Source organism: Loxodonta africana, chromosome 22 (genome assembly GCF_030014295.1).
Source record: "Loxodonta africana isolate mLoxAfr1 chromosome 22, mLoxAfr1.hap2, whole genome shotgun sequence".
Classification (NCBI taxonomy): Eukaryota; Metazoa; Chordata; class Mammalia; order Proboscidea; family Elephantidae; genus Loxodonta; species Loxodonta africana.
Window position 1 is genome coordinate 25,364,182 of NC_087363.1, and position 22,258 is coordinate 25,386,439.

Consider the following 22,258-nt stretch of genomic DNA (forward strand, 5'->3'; position numbering starts at 1 on the left):
GTGAGTTAGAATTTTGTTCCACCTTTTTTGCCAGCTCTATCTGGAATCCTGTATTGTGATCCCTGTCAGAGCAGTCAGTGATAGTAGCTGGGCACCATATAGTTGGCTGGACTCAGTCTGGTAGAGGCTGTGGTAGTTGTGTGTGGTCCATTAGTCTTTTGGATTAATCTTTCCATTGTGTCTTTGGTATTTTTCATTCTCCCTTGCTTCACACGGGCTTTTAAGATCCCAGTAGCTACTCACCAAAGTAGCATGCAGAATATTTTCTTTATAAACTATGTTGTGCCAGTTGAGCTAGATGTCTCCCGTACGTTCTTCTTTTGATGGGCATTTCTATCGTTTCCACTTTTTGGCTGTTGTGAAAAGTGCTTCAGTGAACATTGGTGTACAGGTTTCTGTTTGCATTCCTGCTTTCAGTTCTTCTGGGTATATACCTAAGATTAGGATTACTGAGTCATATAGTAGTTCTGTGTTCAACTTTTGAGGAACCACCAAACTGTCTTCCACAGGGCTATACCATTTTACATTCTCAGTAGCAATGGATGAGAGTTCCAGTTTCTCTACAACATTGCCAACACTTGTTTTCTGTGTGGTTTTTTTGGGGGGGGGGTTGTTTTTTATCATTGGGATTCTGGTGGGATGAGGTTGTATCTCATTTGTAATTTTGATTTGCACCACCCTTAATGGCTAGTGACATTGAGCATCTTCTCATTTGCTTGTTGACCATTTGGATATCCTCTTTGGTGACCCTCTGAACAGTTTTAAAGCAAGCCCCAGACATCAAACAACTTGTTTTTCTTTGTTGTTGTCGAAAATATACACAGCGGAACATACACCAGTTCAGCAGTTTCTAAATGTACAGTTCAGTAACATTGATCACATTCTTCAAGTTGTGCAACCATTCACACCTTCCTTTTCCGAATTGTTCCTACCCCATTAACGTAAACTCACTACCTGCTAAGGTTCCTCTCTAATCTTTCAAATTGCTGTTGTCAACTTGGTCCCATGTAGATAATTCTTAAAAGAGTACAGTGCTCAAGGCAGACGTTCTTTACTAGTGAAGTCAAACTACTGTTTGGCTTTAAGAAGACTTCAGGGGGGTTATTTTTGGTTTAACGCTTAAAGATTATCTCAGGGCAATAGTTTTGGGATTCATCTAATCTCCATGGCTCCAGAAAGTCTAGATTCCATGAGAATTTGAAATTTTCTCCTACATTTTTCCTGTTTTGATCAGGATTCTTCATATAATCTTCGATCAAAATGTTCACTTATGGTAGCTGGGCACTGTTTAGTTCTTCTGGTCTCATGGCAAAGGAGGCAAAACAGTTTTATTTTTAATGGCTGCATAGTGTGCCGTTTTATCATTATGACGAACATCCTTGTTAAATCTCTGTACATCTGTACTTATTTCTCTGTTCTTTTTTTTGAAGTTTTATTATACTTTAGATGGTTTATGGAACAAACTAGCTTTGCATTAAACAGTACACATATTGCTTTATGACACTGATTAACAACCCCATGACATGTCAACACTCTCACAGCTTGGGTCCCTATTATCAGCTTTCCTGTGCCCTCCTCCCTTCTAGTCCTTGCCCCTGGGCTGGTGTGCCCCTTTAGTCTCGTTTTGTTTTATGGGCCTGTCTAATCTTTGGATGAAGGGCGAACCTCAGGAGTGACTTTATTACTGAGCTAAAAGGGTGTCTGAGGGCCATACTCTAAGGGTTTCTGCAGTCTCTGTCAGACCAGTAATTCTGGCCTTTTTTTGTGAGTTAGAATGTTCTACATTTTTTTCCAGCTCTTTCCGGGACCCTCTGTTGTGATTCCTGTCAGTGCAGTCAGCGGTGGTAGCTGGGCACCATCCAGTTTTACTGGGCTCAATCTGGTTCTGTATTTACTTCTTAAATTATTAGAAGTAGAATTACTAGTTCAAAATTTTAAGCCTAAGTGCAGCCACATTGCATATTTTAATTTTGATTAAATTGATTATATTCTTAATTAAATTTAGTTATATTCTTCTACATAGGCATCTTAGAAAATCCAGCGTTGTGGTTTGAGGAGTCGTCTGCATTGAATTTTAAGGCCTTGCATGTGTCAGATGTACCTCTCAGTGGTGTCTTTTACGTTGTAACAATTATCCAGAGGGTTATTAGACTTACATACCACTTTTGTGCCTTTGGTAACAACACAAGTTGAACATCAGCAGGTGCTGGGCCAGGTACCTTACTCACTTTCCTCTTGTCCCCTTGTGCTCTAGGGAGCTGGCCTTGGACCAGTCCCTCTGAAGCCAGCTGCCACCTCTGCTAGTTCCAGGAGTGCCAGGTATCATGGCAAGGCACAGCATAAAGTCTTAGAGAGGATAGGAGAAATTTATTCTGCCAATTTCTGAGTGTATCAGTTATAAAACACTTTACATAATTTTTTACTAGCAGTGGAGAAAGACATTTTTGTGTCTTGGTTATAACCTTACTGTCAGTGCTTTAATTAGGCTAAAGTGTAGCTACTGTGAAGAGCTACACTTTTTTCTGAGCGAGATTATTTTGTTTTGTAGCTCCATCTTCAGAAGGATGAGAAAAGGCAGTGTCTTCGTTATCTAGTAGCTGCCATTACAGAAATACCACAAGTGTGTGGCTTCAACAAAGAGAAATTTATTCTCACAGTCTAGTAGGCTACAAGTCCAAATTCAGGACATCAGCTCCAGGGGAAGGCTTTCTGTCTCTGTAAGCTGTGGAGGAAGGACCTTGTCATCAATCTTCTCCTGGCAAAGGAGCTTCTCAGTGCAGGGACCTCAGGTCCAAGGAACGCGCTATGCTCCTGGTACATCTTTCTTGGTGGTATGAGGTTCCCAACTCTGCTGCTTCCCTTTCCTTTTATCTCTTGTTTTGTTTGTTTAAAAGGTGAGGCAGGCAACACCCTAGGGAATTGGATCAGGGATGTGACCTAAGTAAGGGTGTTACATCCCATCCTAATTCTCTTTAATGTAATCTAATCTTGCCTCATTAACCACAGACAGAGATTAGAAGTTACAACACTTAGGAAAATTACATCAATCACAAAATAGAAGACAACCACACAATACTGGGAATCTTGGCCTAACCAAGTTCACACATATTTTTGGGGGACATGATTCAATCCACGACCAGGCAGAATAAGAGCATTATATATGAATTATATGTTTTTAAGAGAGCAGTGGATTCATTTGATAAATAGAATGGAGCCCTGATGGCGCAGTGGTTAAGAGCTCGACTGCTAACCAGAAGGTCAGCCGTTCAAATCCACCAGCTGCGCCTTGGAAACCCTATGGGGCAGTTCTACCCTGTCCTGTAGAGTCGCCATGAGTTGGAATTGACTCAGTGGCAATGGGGATTTTTAAATTTTTTTTTTTGAATGGTTAAGAAGCTGTGTAGTGATAGTGACATGGTGAAAGCATGTGGTGCTTTGGTTCAATGAGAAAGAAAAGGCAACTCGAAATTCCAGGAAAAGCAAAAAGCTGTATTTAAAAAAAAAAAAAATTATGGTCTAAATAAGGTAACCTAAATTGTACCAAGAATTTGAGCAATTGATGGAGTGTAAGATAATCTACTTGACCTTAACTCTTGAAACATTCTCTTTTAAAAGGCACGTATTTAATGATTTAAGATTATAGCTTCATCTTTATGGCACCAAATGCGTTGTGTGGTTCCACAGTGAAGAATAATTATCAGATATTCCAAATGTTTTCTAATTGGCTATCAAGTTTTAGAATCAACCTATAGAAAAAGTATGGGAGATTTTTTATGATAGTTGCAAAAGAGAATATAAATGTTATAAACCTTGACAATGCTCGAAGAGATAAGCATTATAATAACTATTAGAAATATATTTCAGTACTATTTGAATAGAAACATTTACATGTATTACTTTCATAATTAAAAATAATGAGTACTGGGAGCTTAAAGGGGGTCTTTGTGGTTCTGAGAATACTCTATTTCTTGATCTGAATTTTGTTAACATTAAATAGATTGACACAAGTATGATCAACTGATTTGTGACAAAGCTGCCAAAGCAATTCATGGAGGAAGAATAGTCTTTTCAGCAAATGATGCTGGAGCAAATGGATATCCATAGGCAAAGAAACAAACCTAGACCTAAACTAGATAACCTAGATGAAATGAATAAATCCCTAGAAACACACAAACTAACAAAAGTGACTCAAGAAGAAATGGAAAATCTGAATACACTTATGACAAGAGATTGAGTTAGTGTGTGAAAAATGTCAGAAAGCCACTTCTCTTGACACCAGTACAATAAGGATGGATCAAATCAGTTTAGAACTGTCCCATTTTTGTCTGACACCAGCTGCACGTGCAGGACTTCTTCCTCTGACCCTAACCACCCAGAGCCAGGTCAGACCTCACAAGTTAAAGGGACATAGTCCTACAGACTGCGAAGTCTGCCCAAGACTTCAGATGCTAGCCCCAAGCTTGAGAGTCCCCACAACACCCTCACTTCTGACCTGCTGGCTATAAATTCAGGGTTTTTTCTGCCTCAAGATACCAGCCCTAAGATCAGGGTCACAGGCCCCTCACTTCTGACCTGCTGACTCTCACTATTCCCTGAGGTTTGATAATTCTCTGGAATGACTGATAGACCTCAGGAAAGCACTAATGATTACTGTTTTATTACAGCAAAAAGGGTATAAACAGAGATGGTTAGGGTGAGGTCAAGGAGGAGGATTCCCAACGTAAAACTTCAATGTCCCAAAAAAGGAATGCACTACCATTTCATGTGATTCGATGTCTGTCACCAACCAGAAATTCCCTGGAGATACCATGTTCACAGCCTTTATTGGGACCTCATTATGTAGTCATGATTGATTATTCTTCCTTTGAGTTTGAGCAGATACCACAAGATGGTGTTTCTGGCCTGGCCAGCCCCTGGCTAAGTTACATCATTAGCACAAACCCTAAGTTGTGGTCTGAAGGCCTTCATCAAAAACACTTAATTCACTGGAGAAATTCCAAAGTTTTAGAGGCTATCTCTCATACACCAAGGACAAAGACCAAATTCTTTTGGTAAAGCTATATTTTTTACTCCACAATTAGTAATCAAAAAACTTGCCACAAAACCCCGAGAGCAGATGGCTTCACTAGTGAATTCTACTAAATATTTAAAGAATTAACATCAGTCCTTCATAAACTCTTCCAAAAAATAGAAGAGGAGGAAGCACTTCTCAACTCATTCTGTGAGGCCAGTATTACTCTGGAGAAAAGATTGAAGTTGTCAAGGATTTCATTTTACCTGGATCCACAGTCAACACCTATGGAAGCAGCAGTCAAGAAATCAAATGGTGTATTGCATTGAGCAAATCTGCAAAAGACATCTTTAAGGTGTTAAAAAGCAAAGATGTCACTTTGAGGACTAAGGTATGCCTAGACCAAGCCGGGGTATTTTTAGTCGGCTCATATGCATGTGAAAGATGGACAATGAGTAAGAAAACCGAAGAAGAATTGATACCTTTGAATTATGGTGTTGGCAAAGAATATTGAACATACTGAGGGCTGCTGGAAACCCTGCTGGTGAGTGATTAAGTGCTACTGCTGCTAACCAAAAGGTCGGCAGTTCAAATCCACCAGGCACTCCTTGGAAACTCTATGGGGCATCTAGTCGGAATCCACTAGATGGCAACGGGTTTGGGTTTTTTTTTGGGTGGGCTGCCAGACCAAAAAAAAAAAACAAAAAACCCATTGCCGTCGAGTTGATTCAGACTCATAGCAACCCTATAGGACAGAGCAGAACTGCCCCATAGAGTTTCCAAGGAGTGCCTGGTGGATTTGAACTGCTGACCTTTTGGTTAGCAGCTGTAGCAGGGTTTCTGGACTGCCAGAAGAATGAATAAAAATCTGTCTTGAAAGAAGAACAGACAGGATGCTTCTTAGAAGGGAGGATGACGAGACTTCGTCTCACATACTTTGGACATGTTATCAGGAGAGACCAGTCCCTGGAGAAGGACATTGTGCGTGGTAAGATAGAGGGCCAACGATAAAGAGGAAGATCCGTAAGGAGATGGATTGACACAGTGGCTATAACAGTGGACCCAAACATAGCAACTAATTGTGAGGATGGCACAGGACCAGGCAGCATTTTGTTCTGTTATACATAGGGTCACTAGTCACTAAAAAAGTCACTAGGGAAATGCAAATCAAAACCCAATGAGATACAACTTCACACCCACTAATATGGCTGTAATAAAAAAGACTGACAATAACAAGTGTTGGCAAGGATGTGGAGAAACTGGAACCCTCATATTTGCCTGGTGGGAAAGTAAAATGATGCAGCCACTTTGGAAAATAGTTTGTCAGTTCCTCAAAAAGTTAAACATAGCCCCTGAGGGAGCAAGAGGGCAGTGGGATACAGACCTCAAATTCTCATAAAAAGACCAGACTTAACAGTCTGACTGAGATTAGAAGGACCCTGGAGGTCATGGTCCCTAGACCTTCTCTTAGCCCAAGACAGGAACGATTCCCAAAGCCAACTGTTCAGACAGGGATTGGACTGGACTATGGAATAGAAAGTGATACTGGTGAGGAGTGAGCTTCTTGGATCAAGTAGACACATGAGACTATATGGGCAGCTCCTGTCTGGAGGGAAGATGAGAGGGCAGAGGGGGTCAGAAGCTGGCCGAATGGACACGAAAATAGAGAGTGGACAGGAGTGTGCTGTGTCATTAGGAGGAGAGCAACTAGGAGTATATAGCGAGGTGTATATGAATTTTGTTTTGATATGAATTTTTGTATGAGAGGCTGACTTGATTTATAAACTTTCACTTAAAACAAAAAAAAATTAAAAAAAAATGTTTAACGTAGTTCCATCAGTTCCACTCCTAAATATACACCCAAAGAATTGAAAATAAGTGTTCAAACAAAAACTTGTCCGTGAATGTTCATTACTGGTGGAAATAACCCACATGTCTGTGAATTGATGAATGGATAAACATAGTGTGGTATATCCATATAATGAAATATCATTTGACCATCAAAAGGAATGAAGTACTGATACATGCTACAACATGGATGAGCCTTGAAAACATTATATACTAAGTGAAAGAAGCCAGACCAAAGGTCACATATTGTAGGGGCCCCAATTCATGGCATAAAAACAGTACAAACCATAATTAACAATGGACAAACACCAGAAGAGAAACTAGATAACTTGGAGTTCCTAAAAGTTAAATACTTACGCTCATCAAAAGAATGAAAAGAGAACCTGCAGACTGGGAAAAATATTTTGGCTATGGCATATATGACACGGGTCTAATCTTTAAAATCTATAGGATACTTCAACACCTCAACAAAAAGACAATCCAGTTAAAAAATGGGCGGAGGATATGACCAAAAGGCCACATGTCGTATGATTCCATTTATGTGAAATGTCCAGGATAGTCATATCCGTAAGATAGAAAGTAGATTAGTGGTTGCCACTAAAGGGGTTGAGGGAATGTTGATTAGTGGGTACACGGTTTCCTTTTGGGGAACTGAGTGTGTGTGCAGACATGTATATAGTCAAACAGAATTACCACATGAGCCAGAAATTTCACCCCTGGGTATATACCTGAGAGAATTGGAAACTAATGTCTACATAAAAACTTGTACAAGGCTGTTCATAGCAGCGTTATTCATAATAGCCAAAAAGTGGAAACCACCCAAACATCCGTCAATGATGGATAAAATGTGGTATATCCACACAATGGAATATTCTGCCATAGAAGAGGAATATGAAGTACTGATACATATCACAACATTGATGAACCTTGAAAACATTGTTATGTGCAAGAAGCTAGTCACAAAAGGTCACATATCAAATGACTCCATTGATATTAAATGTCCAGAATATGAAAATCCGTGGAGATAGTAAATTGGTCGTTGCCTAGGGCTAGAAGGGGAATGGGAGCACCTACTAACAGGTATGAGATTTCTTTTTGGGGCGATGGAAATGTTCTGGAATTAGGTAATGGTGTTGGTTGCACAACTCTGAATATCCTAAAAAACACTTTAAAGGGGTGAGTTTTATGGTGCATGAATTATATTTCAACAAACTTATTTTAAAAATAGAACTCTAAAAAATCAATACTTAAAAAAAAAATTCAATTAGAAAATAGGCAAAAGAAATGAGTCATTTTGTGGAAGAGGATGTAGCCATGGCAAATACTCACATGCAAAGAGATCAGCCTAGAGAAATGCAGATTAAGACCTTGATTAGATATCAGTACACACCTTTTAAACCCAAACCAAACCCCTGGCAGTGCAGTTGATCCTGACTTATTGCGACCCTATAGGACAGGACAGAATTTCCCCAGAGGAAACCCTGGTGGCATGGTGGTTAAGAGTTCAGCTCCTAACCAAAAGGTTGGCAGTTCGAATCCACCAGGTGCTCCTTGGAAACCCTATGGGGTGATTCTCCTCTGTCCTATAGGGTCGCTATGAGCTGGAATCTACGGCAACGGGTTTGGTTTTTTTTTTTTTTTAAATCTTTAAGGTAGAACTGCCCCAGAGGGTTTCCAAGATGGGTTCAAACCACCAACCTTTTGGTTAGCAGCCGAGTCCTTAACCACTGTGCCACCAGGGCTCCTTACACACCTCTTAGCAGAGCTAAAATGAAAAATAGTGACAATACCTAATACTGGTGAGGATGTGAAAAAACTGGATCTCATGCGATGCCGGTGGGAATGTAAAATTATACAGGGACTTTGGAAAACAATTCGGCGGTTTTTAAAAACTAAATGTACCTTTACCATATCACTCAGCAGTCACACATTTAGACATTTATTCCAAAGAAATGGAAATTTACATCCACAAAAATCTGTTCATGAATATTCATAGCAGCTGTATTTCGTAAGAGCCCCAAACTGGAAACAACTGAAATTTCCTCAATAGGTTGATAATTAAACTGTGATACGTCCATACCAGTAATAACAAAAGAAGTATTGATACAGCCAACAGCCTGGATGGATCTTGAGGGTATTATGCTGAATAATAAATTTAAAAATCTCCAAGGTCACATAGTGTATGAGCCCATTCTCAATAGCATTCTCAAAAAGACAATTACGGTGTGGAGAACAGATTAGTGAGTCACTAGGGGTTAGGGAAAGTGGGGTGAAAGGGATGGGCATGACTCTAAAGAGATAGTGGGAGGGAGTCCTTTGTGGTGATGGAATAGCCCTATATCTTGATTGAGGTGGTCATTACAGCAATCTACAGATGTTTTAAAATGTCATACACAACATACCAAGGTCAGTTTCCTGGTTGCAATGTTGTAATATTGTTGCTCTGCGCCACTGAGGTGATTCCAACTCATAGTGACGCTGTAGGGCAGAGTACAACTGCCCCATAGGGTTTCCTAGGCTGTATTCTTTATGGGAGCACATCTCCACGTCTTGTCTTCTCCAGAGGCGCTGGTGGCTTCACACTGCTTACCTCTCTGTTAGTAGCGGCTTAACCATTGCACCTCCAGGTCTTCTTTATTGTACTGTAATTTGAAATGCAACCATTGGGGGAAACTGGTGAATGGTACTGGGACTTCTGTGTACTGTATCTGCAGCTTCTTATAAATCTATAAATATTTTAAAATAAAAAGTAAAAAAAAAAAAAAACCCAAAACAAAATACCATTGATTTCCCCTTGCATTTGGGCCCTGCAGGGTGTGGCCCCTGCCAACCTTTTATGCCTCTCTGCTGACTCTTATCCTCCTGGCAGCTCAGCCAGCACCTGCTTGCTGTTTTCTCTTTTTTCTGGAAAGTGCCTCTTCCATTCTACCCCCTTTTTTTCTTGTGGGGTCTCTGATTAGTATTCATTTCCCAAAGCGGTCTTCTTTTAACCTCCATGTAGGAGCCAGCCTCCCTGCTGCTGCATTTTGCTTCATTCACACCACTAGTCCCAGTGTGTAAGTTTATATATATCCTTTGTCGGAGGGCTTGTCTTTGGTCCGTTCCTCTGTTTCATCAGTTCCAGAGGACAGGGACTGTATCAGTTGTGTTTACCTGTGTATAGCTAAAGCTTAGCAGACTGCTTGGCATTTTGGACATAGTCCACAGATATTTGTGGTATGACAAAAGGTGGCAGGTCTGATGTGGCTGAAGCTTAGGGCAGGTGGTGGAGGTGTTCATTGAGCTGGAAAGCTTTAGGACAGAGCCTGCAGTCTGTACAACGTTAGCTTCTCTTCTCCTACCCTCCTCTGTTTTCTCTGCCTCCCTTGGGCCTTTAGGACATGCATTTGTTTTTTGTTGATTCTTTTTTTTCTCCCTCCATTTTATTTATTTTGTTGTTGTTGAGGATATACAAAGCAAAACATACACCACTTCAACACTTTCTACATGTACGATTTAGTGACATTGGTTACATTCTCCAAGTTATGCAACCATTCTCACCCTCCGAGTTGTTCATCCTTCATTAACATAAACCCACTGCCATCTAAGGTTCATACTAATCTTTTGAGTTTCTGTTGTCAGTTGGATCCCATGAAGATCATGGTACTAGTTAAGCTAAACTACTGTTTGATTTTTAGAAGACTTCAGGGATTGGGAACCCAAGGTTGAGAAGGGGAGAGTGTTGACAAGTTGTGGGGTTGGCAACCAGTATCACAAAACAATATGTGTATTAATTTTTTAATGAGAAACTAGTTCGCTCTGTAAACCTTCATCTAAAGTACAATTAAAAAAAAAAAAAAAAAGACTTCAGGGAATATTTTTGGTTTAAGGTTTAAAGATCATCTCAGTCCTTCACCGAAAGTGGTGTGTTAAAGTCTCCTACTATTATTGAGGAGCTGTCTATCTCTCTCTTCAATGCTGTTAGAGTTTGTTTTAGGTATTTTGGAGCCACGCTGTTGGGTGCATAAATATTTATTATGGTTATATCCTCCTGGCGTATTGACCCTTTAATTATTATATAGTGTCCTTCCTTATCCTTTTTGGTGGATTTTACTTTAAAGTCTGTTTTGTCAGAGATTAATACGGCCACTCCTGCTCTTTTTTGATTGTTGTTTGCTTGACATATATTTTTTCCATCCTTTGAGTTTTAGTTTGTGTCTTTAAGGTGTGTCTCTTGTAGACAGCATATAGACGGATCGTGTTTTTTAATTCATTCTGCCACTTTCTGTCTCTTTATTGGTGCTAAGATTATCTCAGGACAATGGTTTCAGGAATTCATCTACCCTCTGTGGCTTCGGAAAGTCTGGAGTCCATAAGAATTAGAAATTCTGTTCTACATTTCCCCCTTTTGCTCAGGATTTTCCTATGGAATCTTTGATCAAAATATTCAGTAATGGTAGCAGGACACCATCCAGTTCTTCTTCTCAGGGCAAAGGAGGCAGTTTTTCATGGAGGCAATTAGCCACACATTCCATATCTTCCTCCTATTCCTGACTTTTCTTTCTCTGTTGCTCCAGGTGAATAGAGACCAATTATTGTGCCTTGGATGGCCACTTGTAAGGTGTTAAGACCCCAGGCACTATGCAGTGAACTAGGAGACAGAACAAACACTAAACACATTATTAGGCCAGCTAATTGGGATGTCCCATGAAATCACAACCCTGGACCTCTAAACTAAGATCTAAATCTCATGAGGTGTTTGGTCGTATATAAGCAGCCTCAGCAGCTACTCTTTGTTGTTGTAAATATACCTGTCACACTCTTGGTTGATTCTTTTTTTTTTTTAATAATTTTTATTGAGCTTTAAGTGAACGTTTACAAATCAAGTCAGTCTGTCACATATAAGCTTATATACACCTTACTCCATACTCCCACTTGCTCTCCCCCTAATGAGTCAGCCCTTCCAGTCTCTCCTTTCGTGACAATTTTGCCAGTTTCTAACCCTCTCTACCCTCCTATCTCCCCTCCAGACAAGAGATGCCAACACAGTCTCAAGTGTCCACCTGATACAAGTAGCTCACTCTTCATCAGCATCTCTCTCCAACCCATTGTCCAGTCCCTTCCATGTCTGATGAGTTGTCTTCAGGAATGGTTCCTGTCCTGGGCCAACAGAAGGTTTGGGGACCATGACCGCCGGGATTCCTCTAGTCTCAGTCAGACCATTAAGTCTGGTCTTTTTATGAGAATTTGGGGTCTGCATCCCATGGTTGATTCTTAATATGTGTGAATTGGTTCAAGATAATATTTGGTGAATACAGGCACAAAAAATAGGCCATCATCTTTTTAAATTCTGTTTTATGATAATGTGTGTGTGTATGTGGGGGGTTTCCAAATATCCACGTTTATTATCTCTGTGGGGTGAGTTCAGAGTTGTGGGTACCTTAAGCAAGCTTAGGACAAGTGGGCTGAACCTACTGTCTCCACTCTTAAGAATCATTCTGTTCCTTAGTGCCTTTACCTTCTCAGCCAGTGGGTCTGATTTGATCTGTCCTCATCCTCTCTCTAGACTTCCTCAGGGCTGTTCTTTGTCCTGTCGCAGCAGTGTTTTTTCTTTACGTGTACAGCTCTGATTTGTGTGTCTAATACCAGGTTTATTTATTTTTGCTTGCAAGCGGGATCTCCCACAAAGGCAAGCAGCAGGATGGTTTGTTTTTATGTAATGTGCTCCACTTGGCATGACCATGTCTCTTTAAATTCAGGAACCAGAACTGTAGATCTTGATCTGAAACAGCCTGTAAGCATGGGGCAATGTAAGAAAAACAGGTTTTTGGTTGAGGTTGAGTAAATTTTGCTTTGGAGTAGCTTTGCAGTGAAATTCTCACTGTGGAGTAGAGATGGAGAACATCTCTTCTTGCTAGGTTCAGGTAGGTGGGCTGTGTAGTGAACTAGAATTTGGATTTTTTTTCCAGCTTTGCTTTACAGGTGCTGTGAAAATTAAACAGTCATAAGGATTAATGGAAGCCTGAACTGGCTAAAGTCATTTTGAAAGATTTATATTTGCTACACAATGGAAGTGTACTGGATGTCTTTTTCTTGTGTTAGTAGTTGCAAGTGTAGGAGCTGGACCTCAAAGGTGGGACCTCTCTCCCCTGTATTACTGACTTATGTGCTGGAGAGGCCAGGAAGGAGGGGATTAGTAGGATCAGAATTGGCTGGAGGACCTGGCCTTGGGCAGCAGATGTGGAACTTGTCAGAGGAACAGGTTGGAAAAGCCACAACTGGTTTATGGCCATGAGCATTCAGGGATCCTCTTGACAGCGTCTCTCTGCAGTTATGTATCTGATTTCTGTATCTTTCCCCCTTGGGGGCAAGATAAGATTAGGGGGCACAGGAGCAGAAAGGAGCTTCCCAGGAGAGCTTGTTTTGATGCTGGGTGATGAGCGCCACCACTAGTTGTCTTCTGCGGGTCCACTGCTTGAGACTTCTGTAGCCTATCATGTTCCAGGTGAGCCCCATGGAGAGTAGAGCTGTTGTGAGCACAGCAGCTGTCACCTGTGCTTCTTCTGTCCATTGTCAACTGGATGGACCTACTGAAGGTTCTTTGTATTTCCTTAGAAGGTTCCTGGACTGGGAAGTTGCATGCATACTTAACGCTGTGCTCCCAGGAAGGTGGAGGAATTGATAGCCATTCCTTTCTAGCTTGTGAGTCGGCTGTGCTACGACTCCTTTTGCTTCTCATTTCTGGTCCTGACACTTGTGAAGAGTCATCGCATTAGCCTGAATTTTTATCATTGAGCCTAGTCGAGCCAAAACGTGTGCTTGGGCAGGTTCCATCTAGCACAGGCCAAAGAAAGCAGCAACATGCAACAGGAGAAGTGGATTTAAACTGAGATTTCACTGGAGAGCTCGGAAAGGAAGAGAATTATAGACCCCTGGGCTGTCCGCTAGGGTTTTCTATTTTAATTATATTGGTTTAAGGTTCTTTGTGAGCAACAGAAGTTAATTCTGGGTAACTTAAGCAAAAAGGGGATTTATTGGAAGGATATGACGTGGCTCATAGACTGGAAAGAAAAGTTGATGAACGAGTCTTTAGGAAGGACTGAAGCCAGAACAGCCTGGGGATCTTGGGAGCAGGAACCTCTGTGGGGATGAATAAGCACCACCCACTCCTTTCTGCTTGGAAGTCAGAAGTCCAGGAGAGAGGCCCAACGTTGAGGGCTTGGGTTGGGGAGGAGCACCGGGCTGACAGTTCTTCCAGGCCAAGCCCTGTGGGGAGAGTTGGTTACTTAGAGAAGGGGACAGCTGCTGGGCAGGCAGGACAGGAGGGGCCCTTTGCTCTCACAGTCCCCAGAACAACTCTAGGACCCGGAATGGAGACTTCACCTACAACGGCTGCCAGAGTGAGTTTTGTTTAGTGACTTTTACTCCAGGGGCCTAAGCTTTTTGGTGTCTTTGTGTTGAAGGCCGACCTCACAGAACATTCTTCAGTGAATCACTGTTTGTGCAAGAATGTGTTTTTTTTCTAGTCAACCCTATGTGAAGGTCGTCCCCAGGGATTTCTCTCAGTCTGCCGGATGTACAGAGGAGAGCGGGTAGGGTGTCCAGAGTGCCCCTTTGGGTGCAAGTAGTTGAAGGTGGTGTGTGTTATACACGTGTGTGCTTTCCTGTGCCACATGTGAGGAAAATGCCCTCTCTCGGGAGTGGCCTTTTAAAAATGCCTAACACGGAAAAGGGTTGAGAGTTTATTACCAGAGCTAGAGGGACAGTGCTTTGGATTCTTTGATTAGACTGATTAGAAAGCTGCTCACAGTCACTAATATGTAGATGACCAAGATTGTGTGTGTGTGCACTCACGTGTATGGATGTATCCAGACGTTGCACAGGTGTTCTGAAACCTCCCTATGGCAACCCTAGATTACAGAGCAAGTACCCTCTTAATAGGCTGATTTCTCTCTTCCAGCCAGGTACCCCCTGCAGATGGTGGCCACTGTCAGTGTCGTCCTGCGGGTGCCAGGCTGATCCATGGTCACTTTCCGGGATGGCTGCAAGGTGACTCCAGCTGAGGATGACCCTGACTGAAAGGCTGCGTGAGAAGATATCTCAGGCCTTCTACAACCATGGGCTGCTCTGCGCATCCTACCCCATCCCCATCATCCTCTTCACGGGGCTCTGCATCTTAGCCTGCTGGTATGTTTCTGGGTTGCCGTATATGTAGTAGGCCAGTGTCTTGGGACAGTAAGCTTCCTAACCTTGACTGCTGTGGAGCCCTTGGTCTCTTTGTGCCTTCTACACAACCACAATGGGAACTTGAGGTTCATTGGGCCTGCTGAATGGGGAGCTTGAGTCCTGGTCTGTTTAACCAATAAACCAAAAACAGCCCAGGCTGGTCCTGACTTAGTGACTCACCAGATTTGTTCACATCACCGCTAATTTATTCCAAAATAATATTTAGACATTCTGAGAAACTGAGATCACTGAAAGCACGGTCTTTTAATCTCCCATCTCAATAGTGGCAGCTTTCTTTTTTTTATTTAGATGCCTTTGGTTTAATTATTTTATTGTAGTAAAAATATGCATAAGAAAACATGCCATCTCAAGAATTTCTGCATGTCCAGTTCAGTAACACGAATGCATTCTGGAAGTTGTGCAGCCATTCTTGCCCTCCTTTTCCAGATCATTTCACCACCACCATTAACATAGCCTCGGTGCCCCCTAGCGCCTTCCTTTTACCACCTGGTTAAGGGCAGGAGACATTGAGTATTGGCAAGGCAAAAGTCCATTAGAACAGTTCTCGAACACAGAGACTTGCTTCACTGCTCCTTAGGTGTTTTCTTGTGTTCCCCTGGAGGCTCTTTCTAATCTCTTGTTGATTCTGGGTGTGCTTACCATGGACCATTGCGAGAGCTCTGCTCCATTGATGTCAAGCCGATTCCGACTCATAGCAACCATGCAGGACAGAGTAGAGCTGCCCCATAGGGTTTCCAAGGCTATAATCTTTGTAGAAGTAGACTGCCATGTCTTTCTCCCATAGAGTGGCTGATGAGCTCGAATGGCTGACCCTGGTGGTTAGCAGCTGAGCGCTTAACCACTGTACCACCAGGGCTCCTTTATGGGAGAGCTCTAGCTGCCCCGATCCATATCTGTCTGTCACAGGACCTCATAGAAACCTGCGGACTGGCTGACAAGGACATCCCATTGTAAAAGGAGGGACTTGACATAAGACGGCACCTTTGGCTCTAAAATGCTGACAGCCATAAAAAGAACCGCTTTATTACCCTTTTTTCAGGAACGAATTTTGGTTTTCAGATTCCTTTTATACGTTTGTAGGTGTTTTCAGTGCCATGCTGGAAGGAGTCTCAAGCCTGCTCAGTTTTTAATGCTCCCAAGTTTTTCCCTAATGAGGAATAAGAAAGGTGAGCGTCATTCATTGAGAGTTTCCTGCAGTGTGCCGTGGTGGTGCTTTCAGGTATATGATTAAATGTTCTGTCAATCTTCACAACACCCTTAGGAAGTGGTCCAGTTATATTTCCATTTTACCAAAGCGGGCTGGAGGCTTGGAGACTTGCCAGGTCTACACAAGTAAGTAGTAGTGAGGCACCGCAGTCTGTGGCACTGCGGCTCTCGATTCTCCTCGCTCTGACTCATTTTTATTTCTACTGGTGTTTTAGCTCTGTAAAGTTGTGTTGTGCAAGAAAAGATACTTGTAGGTACATCCTGTAAATAATGAGATAGAAATGCTTTGAGAACCCAGGTCTTGGATTTTTTTCCCTTTAATTGACCCATCTCTCTTTTGAAATCACTTTTCTAGGCCAGACCTGTGTGCTAAGGCAGGCGTTCTCAGACCTTAGCTCATGTCAGAATCACCAGCAGGTGGGCATGTTAAACACAGATTGCTGGCCCCACTGCAGAGTTTCTGATCCACTAGGTCTGGGGCGGGCCCAAGACTTTGCATCTCTAACAAGTTCCCAGGCCTCGGAACCACACGCTGAGAGCCACCAGGCTGCGTCTTCCTTGAAAATGTCTCTGCAGTTCTACCATTCTCTCAGCTAAAGAAATTATTCTGATTTCTGTAGCAGCAGTTTGTGGTGGCACTCCTGGTCATTATCACTTTGTTGAGGGGCTTGGGACCCAGCTCACCCCTCCATTAAACTCTCAGTTCCTTAATGGCATCTTTGTATTCACTTGTGCACATGGGAAGGTGTTAATATGTGATGCAGGGTTGCTTAACAAGTAAGACAGGCTTAGTTGTGTTTACTTACTAATCTGTAGTACGCAATTGCATCTGTTTGTCACCACAGAAGCACACGTGAAGCTGTGCACTACAGATTAGTAAGTAAACAAGCTCGTGTGTATCTTGCTTGCTGGTTTTAGTCTGCCTCTGATGTGATGAGTTAATACATCAGTTAAACCTGTATTCTGTTTGGGTAGGTTTAAGTTGGGGGATTGTTGTGAGTTCACTTTCATAAAGACAGCTCTAGTCACTGGAAGAGGGAAGGATGATTCCCCTTTGCCAGCTGGGACTGAGCACCTCCTGGGCAGGGATCTAGGGCATGTGTAGCAACTGCTTGGGTGCAGTTGGGTCTTATCTTTGAATGAGGAATTTGATATCACAGTGTTTCAAAACAGACTGTCCTTATATATATGACGTGGAGGCCTGAAAACTTTAGGAGAGGTCTCAAGTATGGGGGATGCCCCCACCACTCGGATGGAGTAGAATAGGATGGAAGGTGGGAAGAGGTGGATGTGATGACAGCATCTAACGTCCAGCACAGCTCAGGTGCAGCCGAGCAGGGCAGATGGCTGCCTTGTGTCTCACAGGTGCACTTGGCAGAACATCAGTCCTGAGAAAGGGGTGGGTGAGGCTCACAGGGCAGGATTGGGTCAGTGGGAAGGACCAAAAAACCGAACCTATTGCCCTCAGGTCCTTTGCGACTTACAATGGCCTTATGAGACAGAGTAGAACTATGCCATGGGGTTTCTAAGGCTGTAAATCTTTATAGAAGCAGACTGCCACATCTTTCTACCACAGAGCAGCTGGTAGGTTGGAGCTGCCAGCCTTTTGGTTAGCAGTTGGGTGCTTAACCACTGAGTCAGCAGGGACCCTGGTTGGAAGGAAGGGAAGAGTATAATCTTCAGTGACCACCAGTTATGTACGTCTTCAGGTGCTTTTCACACATAGTATCTCATTTGGTCCGCTAACATCCTTGGAGATGGTCATTATTCCCTTGTTCTTTTAAAGATGATGAAAGTAGCATGGAGAGCTAGTAAAGTAGTAAGTGCTGGAAGTGGCAGGTCTGTGTGCCAGATCCAAATCGGTGCTTTCTCCACTCCACCATGGTGACAGGAATTTCTTTGAAGAACGCTGTTTGGCACTGATACCTTTTATTGCAAAGAGTTTGTTCCTTGAACAATAGGCCTGAGAAGAAGGGTCCCAGCCACGGTGGGCCAGGAGCCAAGGACAAGCAGGGCCAGCATAGACAAAGAACAGAGAGGCTTTTTGAACCAAGTGGCCCTATACAACAGAAGTTGAGGACCAGAAGGCATAAAGGTGGGTTTGTAGCCACCTTAGTAAAGGTGGCTACAATACGTGTCAAGTGCTGTGCCAAAACAGTGATACAGAGGCACAGTTCATCCCCTCACAAACCCATGGTCTCAGCTGGAGACAGATGCTTGCGATGTCATTGGATAATGTGCATAGCAGATGTGACCCCACCTTGGTGCGAAGGGAGAAGATTTCCGGGAGGCTTCCTGGGAGGAGACACTGAAACCAAGCTCTGCAGAAAGAATAGGTGGTCTCTTCCTCATCTCCCTTACTGTTTATGGCTGTGGTCATTCAGCTCTCCACTCCCCAGCCAAAGGGCCAGGCAGCACCCTGGCACCCTCTGAGCACCACCCGGCCTTCTTTGCTTCCACCCTCAGATGGTACTGTGGTTTCCTCTTCTCTTCACAATCAACCTGTTTTTCTTTGAAGAGGAAAGACCTGCCTGTACTGTGATGTTCTTGGTAATGTGTACTTAACTTCCCAAACCAGCATCTTTGTTGTGTGATCTTAAAGAAGTTTTAAAATTTCTCTTAAAATCTGATTGTCTTAGGGAACTTTTTCCAAGGTTAGAAGACGTCTCTAAGCCTCTAAAGACGAGAAAGGTGGTATCAAAGAATCCAGAGTCCCGGACCCTGTGGCCAGGAGACCAGAGACCCTGCATCCAGGGCATAAGACCTTGCTGTGCTTTCTGTCCAGAGTAATTCCCCCTTCCACCAGTACCTCAGGTTTCCTGCAGAAGACAGAGTTGGTAATAGCCTTTCACAGTTTTTTTAGATGTTCAGGTCCAATTTAATTGCTTATGTTTTATTGTTTCTGGAGTAATCGCTGCACTTGACATCCCTGTATGCATGAAGCAACCACTGAGCTGTAGAAATACTTTTTGCCCACACCCCTGACCACCACCAGGTCACCCTCAAAAATGAACACAAGCTTCATAGGACATCTCAGTTGACTGGCCTGATAACGTGCTTAGTACCTCTGTTCTACCTCCTAGTTCATTGTGTAGTGCCTGGGCTCTTAAAAGCTTGCTAGTGGACATCCAAGGCACGACACTTGGCCTGGAGCAACAGGAGAGCCAGGAATAGGAGGAGGAGGTGGAATGTGTGACCAATTGCCTCCATGAACAACTGCCTCCTTTGCTCTGAGACCAGAAGTGGATGGTGCCCAGCTGTTGCTACTGAACATTTTGATCAAAGATTCTGTAGAAGAATCCTTATCAAAAAAAGGAAAATTCCCAAGAGGATGAAGAGAAACCAGATAACTGGGAGCTCCTAAAAATCAAACACCTATGCTCATCTAAAGACTTCACCAAAAGAGTAAAAAGACCACCTACAGACTGGGAAAGAATATTCAGCTATGACATCTCAGACCAGCGCCTGATCTCTAAAATCTACATGATTCTCTCAAAACTCAACCACAAAAAGACAAACAACCCAGTCAAGAAGTGGGCAAAGGATATGAACACACATTTCACTAAAGAAGATATTCAGGCAGCCAACAGATACATGAGAAAATGCTCCCGATCATTAGCCATTAGAGAAATGCAAATTAAAACTATGATGAGATTCCATCTCACACCAACTAGACTGGCATTAATCCAAAAAACACAAAATAAATGTTGGAGAGGCTGCGGAGAGATTGGAACTCTCATACACTGCTGGTGGGATTGTAAAATGGTACAACCACTTTGGAAATCCATCTGGCGTTATCTTAAACAGTTAGAAATAGAATTACCATACAACCCAGAAATCCCACTCCTCGGAATATACCCTAGAGATACAAGAGCCTTCACACAAACAGATATATGCACACCCATGTTTATTGCAGCTCTGTTTACAATAGCAAAAAGCTGGAAGCAAGCAAGATGTCCGTCAACGGATGAATGGGTAAATAAATTGTGGTATATTCACACAATGGAATACTACGCATCACCAAAGAACAGTGACGAATCTCTGAAACATTTCATAACATGGAGGAATCTGGAAGGCATTATGCTGAGCGAAATGAGTCAGAGGCAAAAGGACACATATTGTATAAGACCACTATTATAAGATCTTGAGAAATAGAAAAAACGGAGAAGAACACATACTTTTGTGGTTACAAAGGGGGGAGGGAGGGAGAGCGTTTTTTATTGATCAATCAGTAGATAAGAACTGCTTTGGGCGAAGGGAAAGACAACACTCAATACAAGGAAGGTCAGCCTAATTGGACTGGACTAAAAGCAAAGAGGTTTCCGGGATAAAATGAAAGCTTCAAAGGTCAGAGGAGCAGGGCCTGGGGTCTGGGGAACATGGTTTGAGGGGACTTCTAAGTCAATGGGCAGAATAACTCTATTATGAAAACATTCTGCATCCCACTTTGAATTGTGGCGTCTGGGGTCCTAAATGCCAACAAGCGGCCATCTAAGATACATCAATTGGTCTCAACCCACCTGGAGCAAAGGCAAAGGAAGAACACCAAGGTCACACGACAACTAAGAACCCAAGAGACAGAAAGGGCCACATGAACCAGAGACCTACATTATCCTGAGACCAGAAGAACTAGTTGGTGCCCGGCCACAATCGATGTCTGCCCTGTCAGGGAGCACAACAAACAACTCCTGGGGGAGCAGGAGACCAATGGGATACAGACCCCAAATTCTCATAAAAAGACCATACCTAATGGTATGACGGCGACTAGAGGAATCGCAGAGACAATGCTCCCCAGAACTTCTGATGGCACAGGACAGGAACCATCCCCGAAGACAACTCATCAGGCATGAAAAGGACTGGTCAGTGTGGGGCGGGGGGAGATGCTGATAAAGAGTGAGCTAATTAAATCAGGTGGACACTGGAGAGTGTGTTGGCAACTCTTGACTGGAGGGGGGATGGCAAAATTGGCACGAAATGAGAGACTGAAAGGGCTGACTCAATAAGGGGGAGAGCAAGTGGGAGAAGGGAGTAAGATGTATGTAAACTTACATGTGACAGACTGATTGGAATGGTAAATGTTCACTTGAAGCTTAATAAAAATTAATTAATAAAAATAAAAAGGAAAATTCAGAACAGAATTTCAAATTCTCATGGCCTTCAGACTTTCTGGAGCCATGGAGGGTGGATGAAACCCTGAGATAATGTTTAGACCTTAAACCAAAAAATATTCCCTGAAGTCTTCTTAAAATCAAACAATAGTTTAGCTTAACCAGTAAAAAAGGTCTGCCTTGAGCGGTATGCTCTTTTAAGAATGATATATATGGGATCCAGTTGACAACAGCAACTTGAAAGATTAGATAGCAATGTCAGGGCAGTGAATTTATGTTAGTGGGGGAAGAACAACTCGGAAAAGAAGGGTGAGAATGCTTGCACAACTCAAAGAATGTAATCAGTGTCACTGAACTGTACATGTAGAAACGCTTGAATTGGTATGTTTTGCTGTGTATATTCTCAAAAACAAAATAAATTTTAAAAAAGGGAGGAGAGGGAATGAAACACAAGCAGGACTGAAGGGGGACAGTGATCATGTCGGTTCAGGCTGTATCTCTGTTGATCAGGTGGAAGGCTTTGGGGAGTGAGGGAGTTGTGCATACGGGGAGCCCCGACTCCCCTCAGACAGCGCTTAGGAAGGTGTGACTTCTTCTCAGAGCTGTTGTTGAGGCTGCAGGTTTGAGTGACTGAGAGCGGAGGAATCTACTTCAAAGGGCCTCAGCGCTCAGCCTCGCAGATGAGCCACAGTTCGTTGTCCTTCCTGCCTGGCCCCTGGGAGCAGTGGCTGCTCTCTCCTGAGGGAACGTCTGATGAAACTTGTAGCAAATAGACACCGTGGCAGGAGGAGTCTGTTTACATTTTCTAGAGATTAGACAGCAAGACCCAAGGTGGGGCCCAGTGGGGCCCAGCAAGGCA

The 22,258-nt window shown here is 42.9% G+C and overlaps 1 protein-coding gene across 5 annotated transcripts in view; it reads left to right on the top strand.

Moving 5' to 3' along the window:
• Positions 1–22,258, top strand: part of SCAP (SREBF chaperone) — a 109,186-nt gene that overhangs the window by 32,816 nt on the left and 54,112 nt on the right. For all 5 annotated transcript variants that reach the window (XM_064274621.1, XM_064274622.1, XM_064274623.1 and 2 more), the window contains exon 2: positions 14,799–15,025. In XM_064274621.1, the coding sequence (XP_064130691.1) occupies positions 14,904–15,025 (122 nt within the window). In that variant the 5' untranslated portion in view covers positions 14,799–14,903. The remainder of the gene's footprint in view (positions 1–14,798; positions 15,026–22,258) is intronic.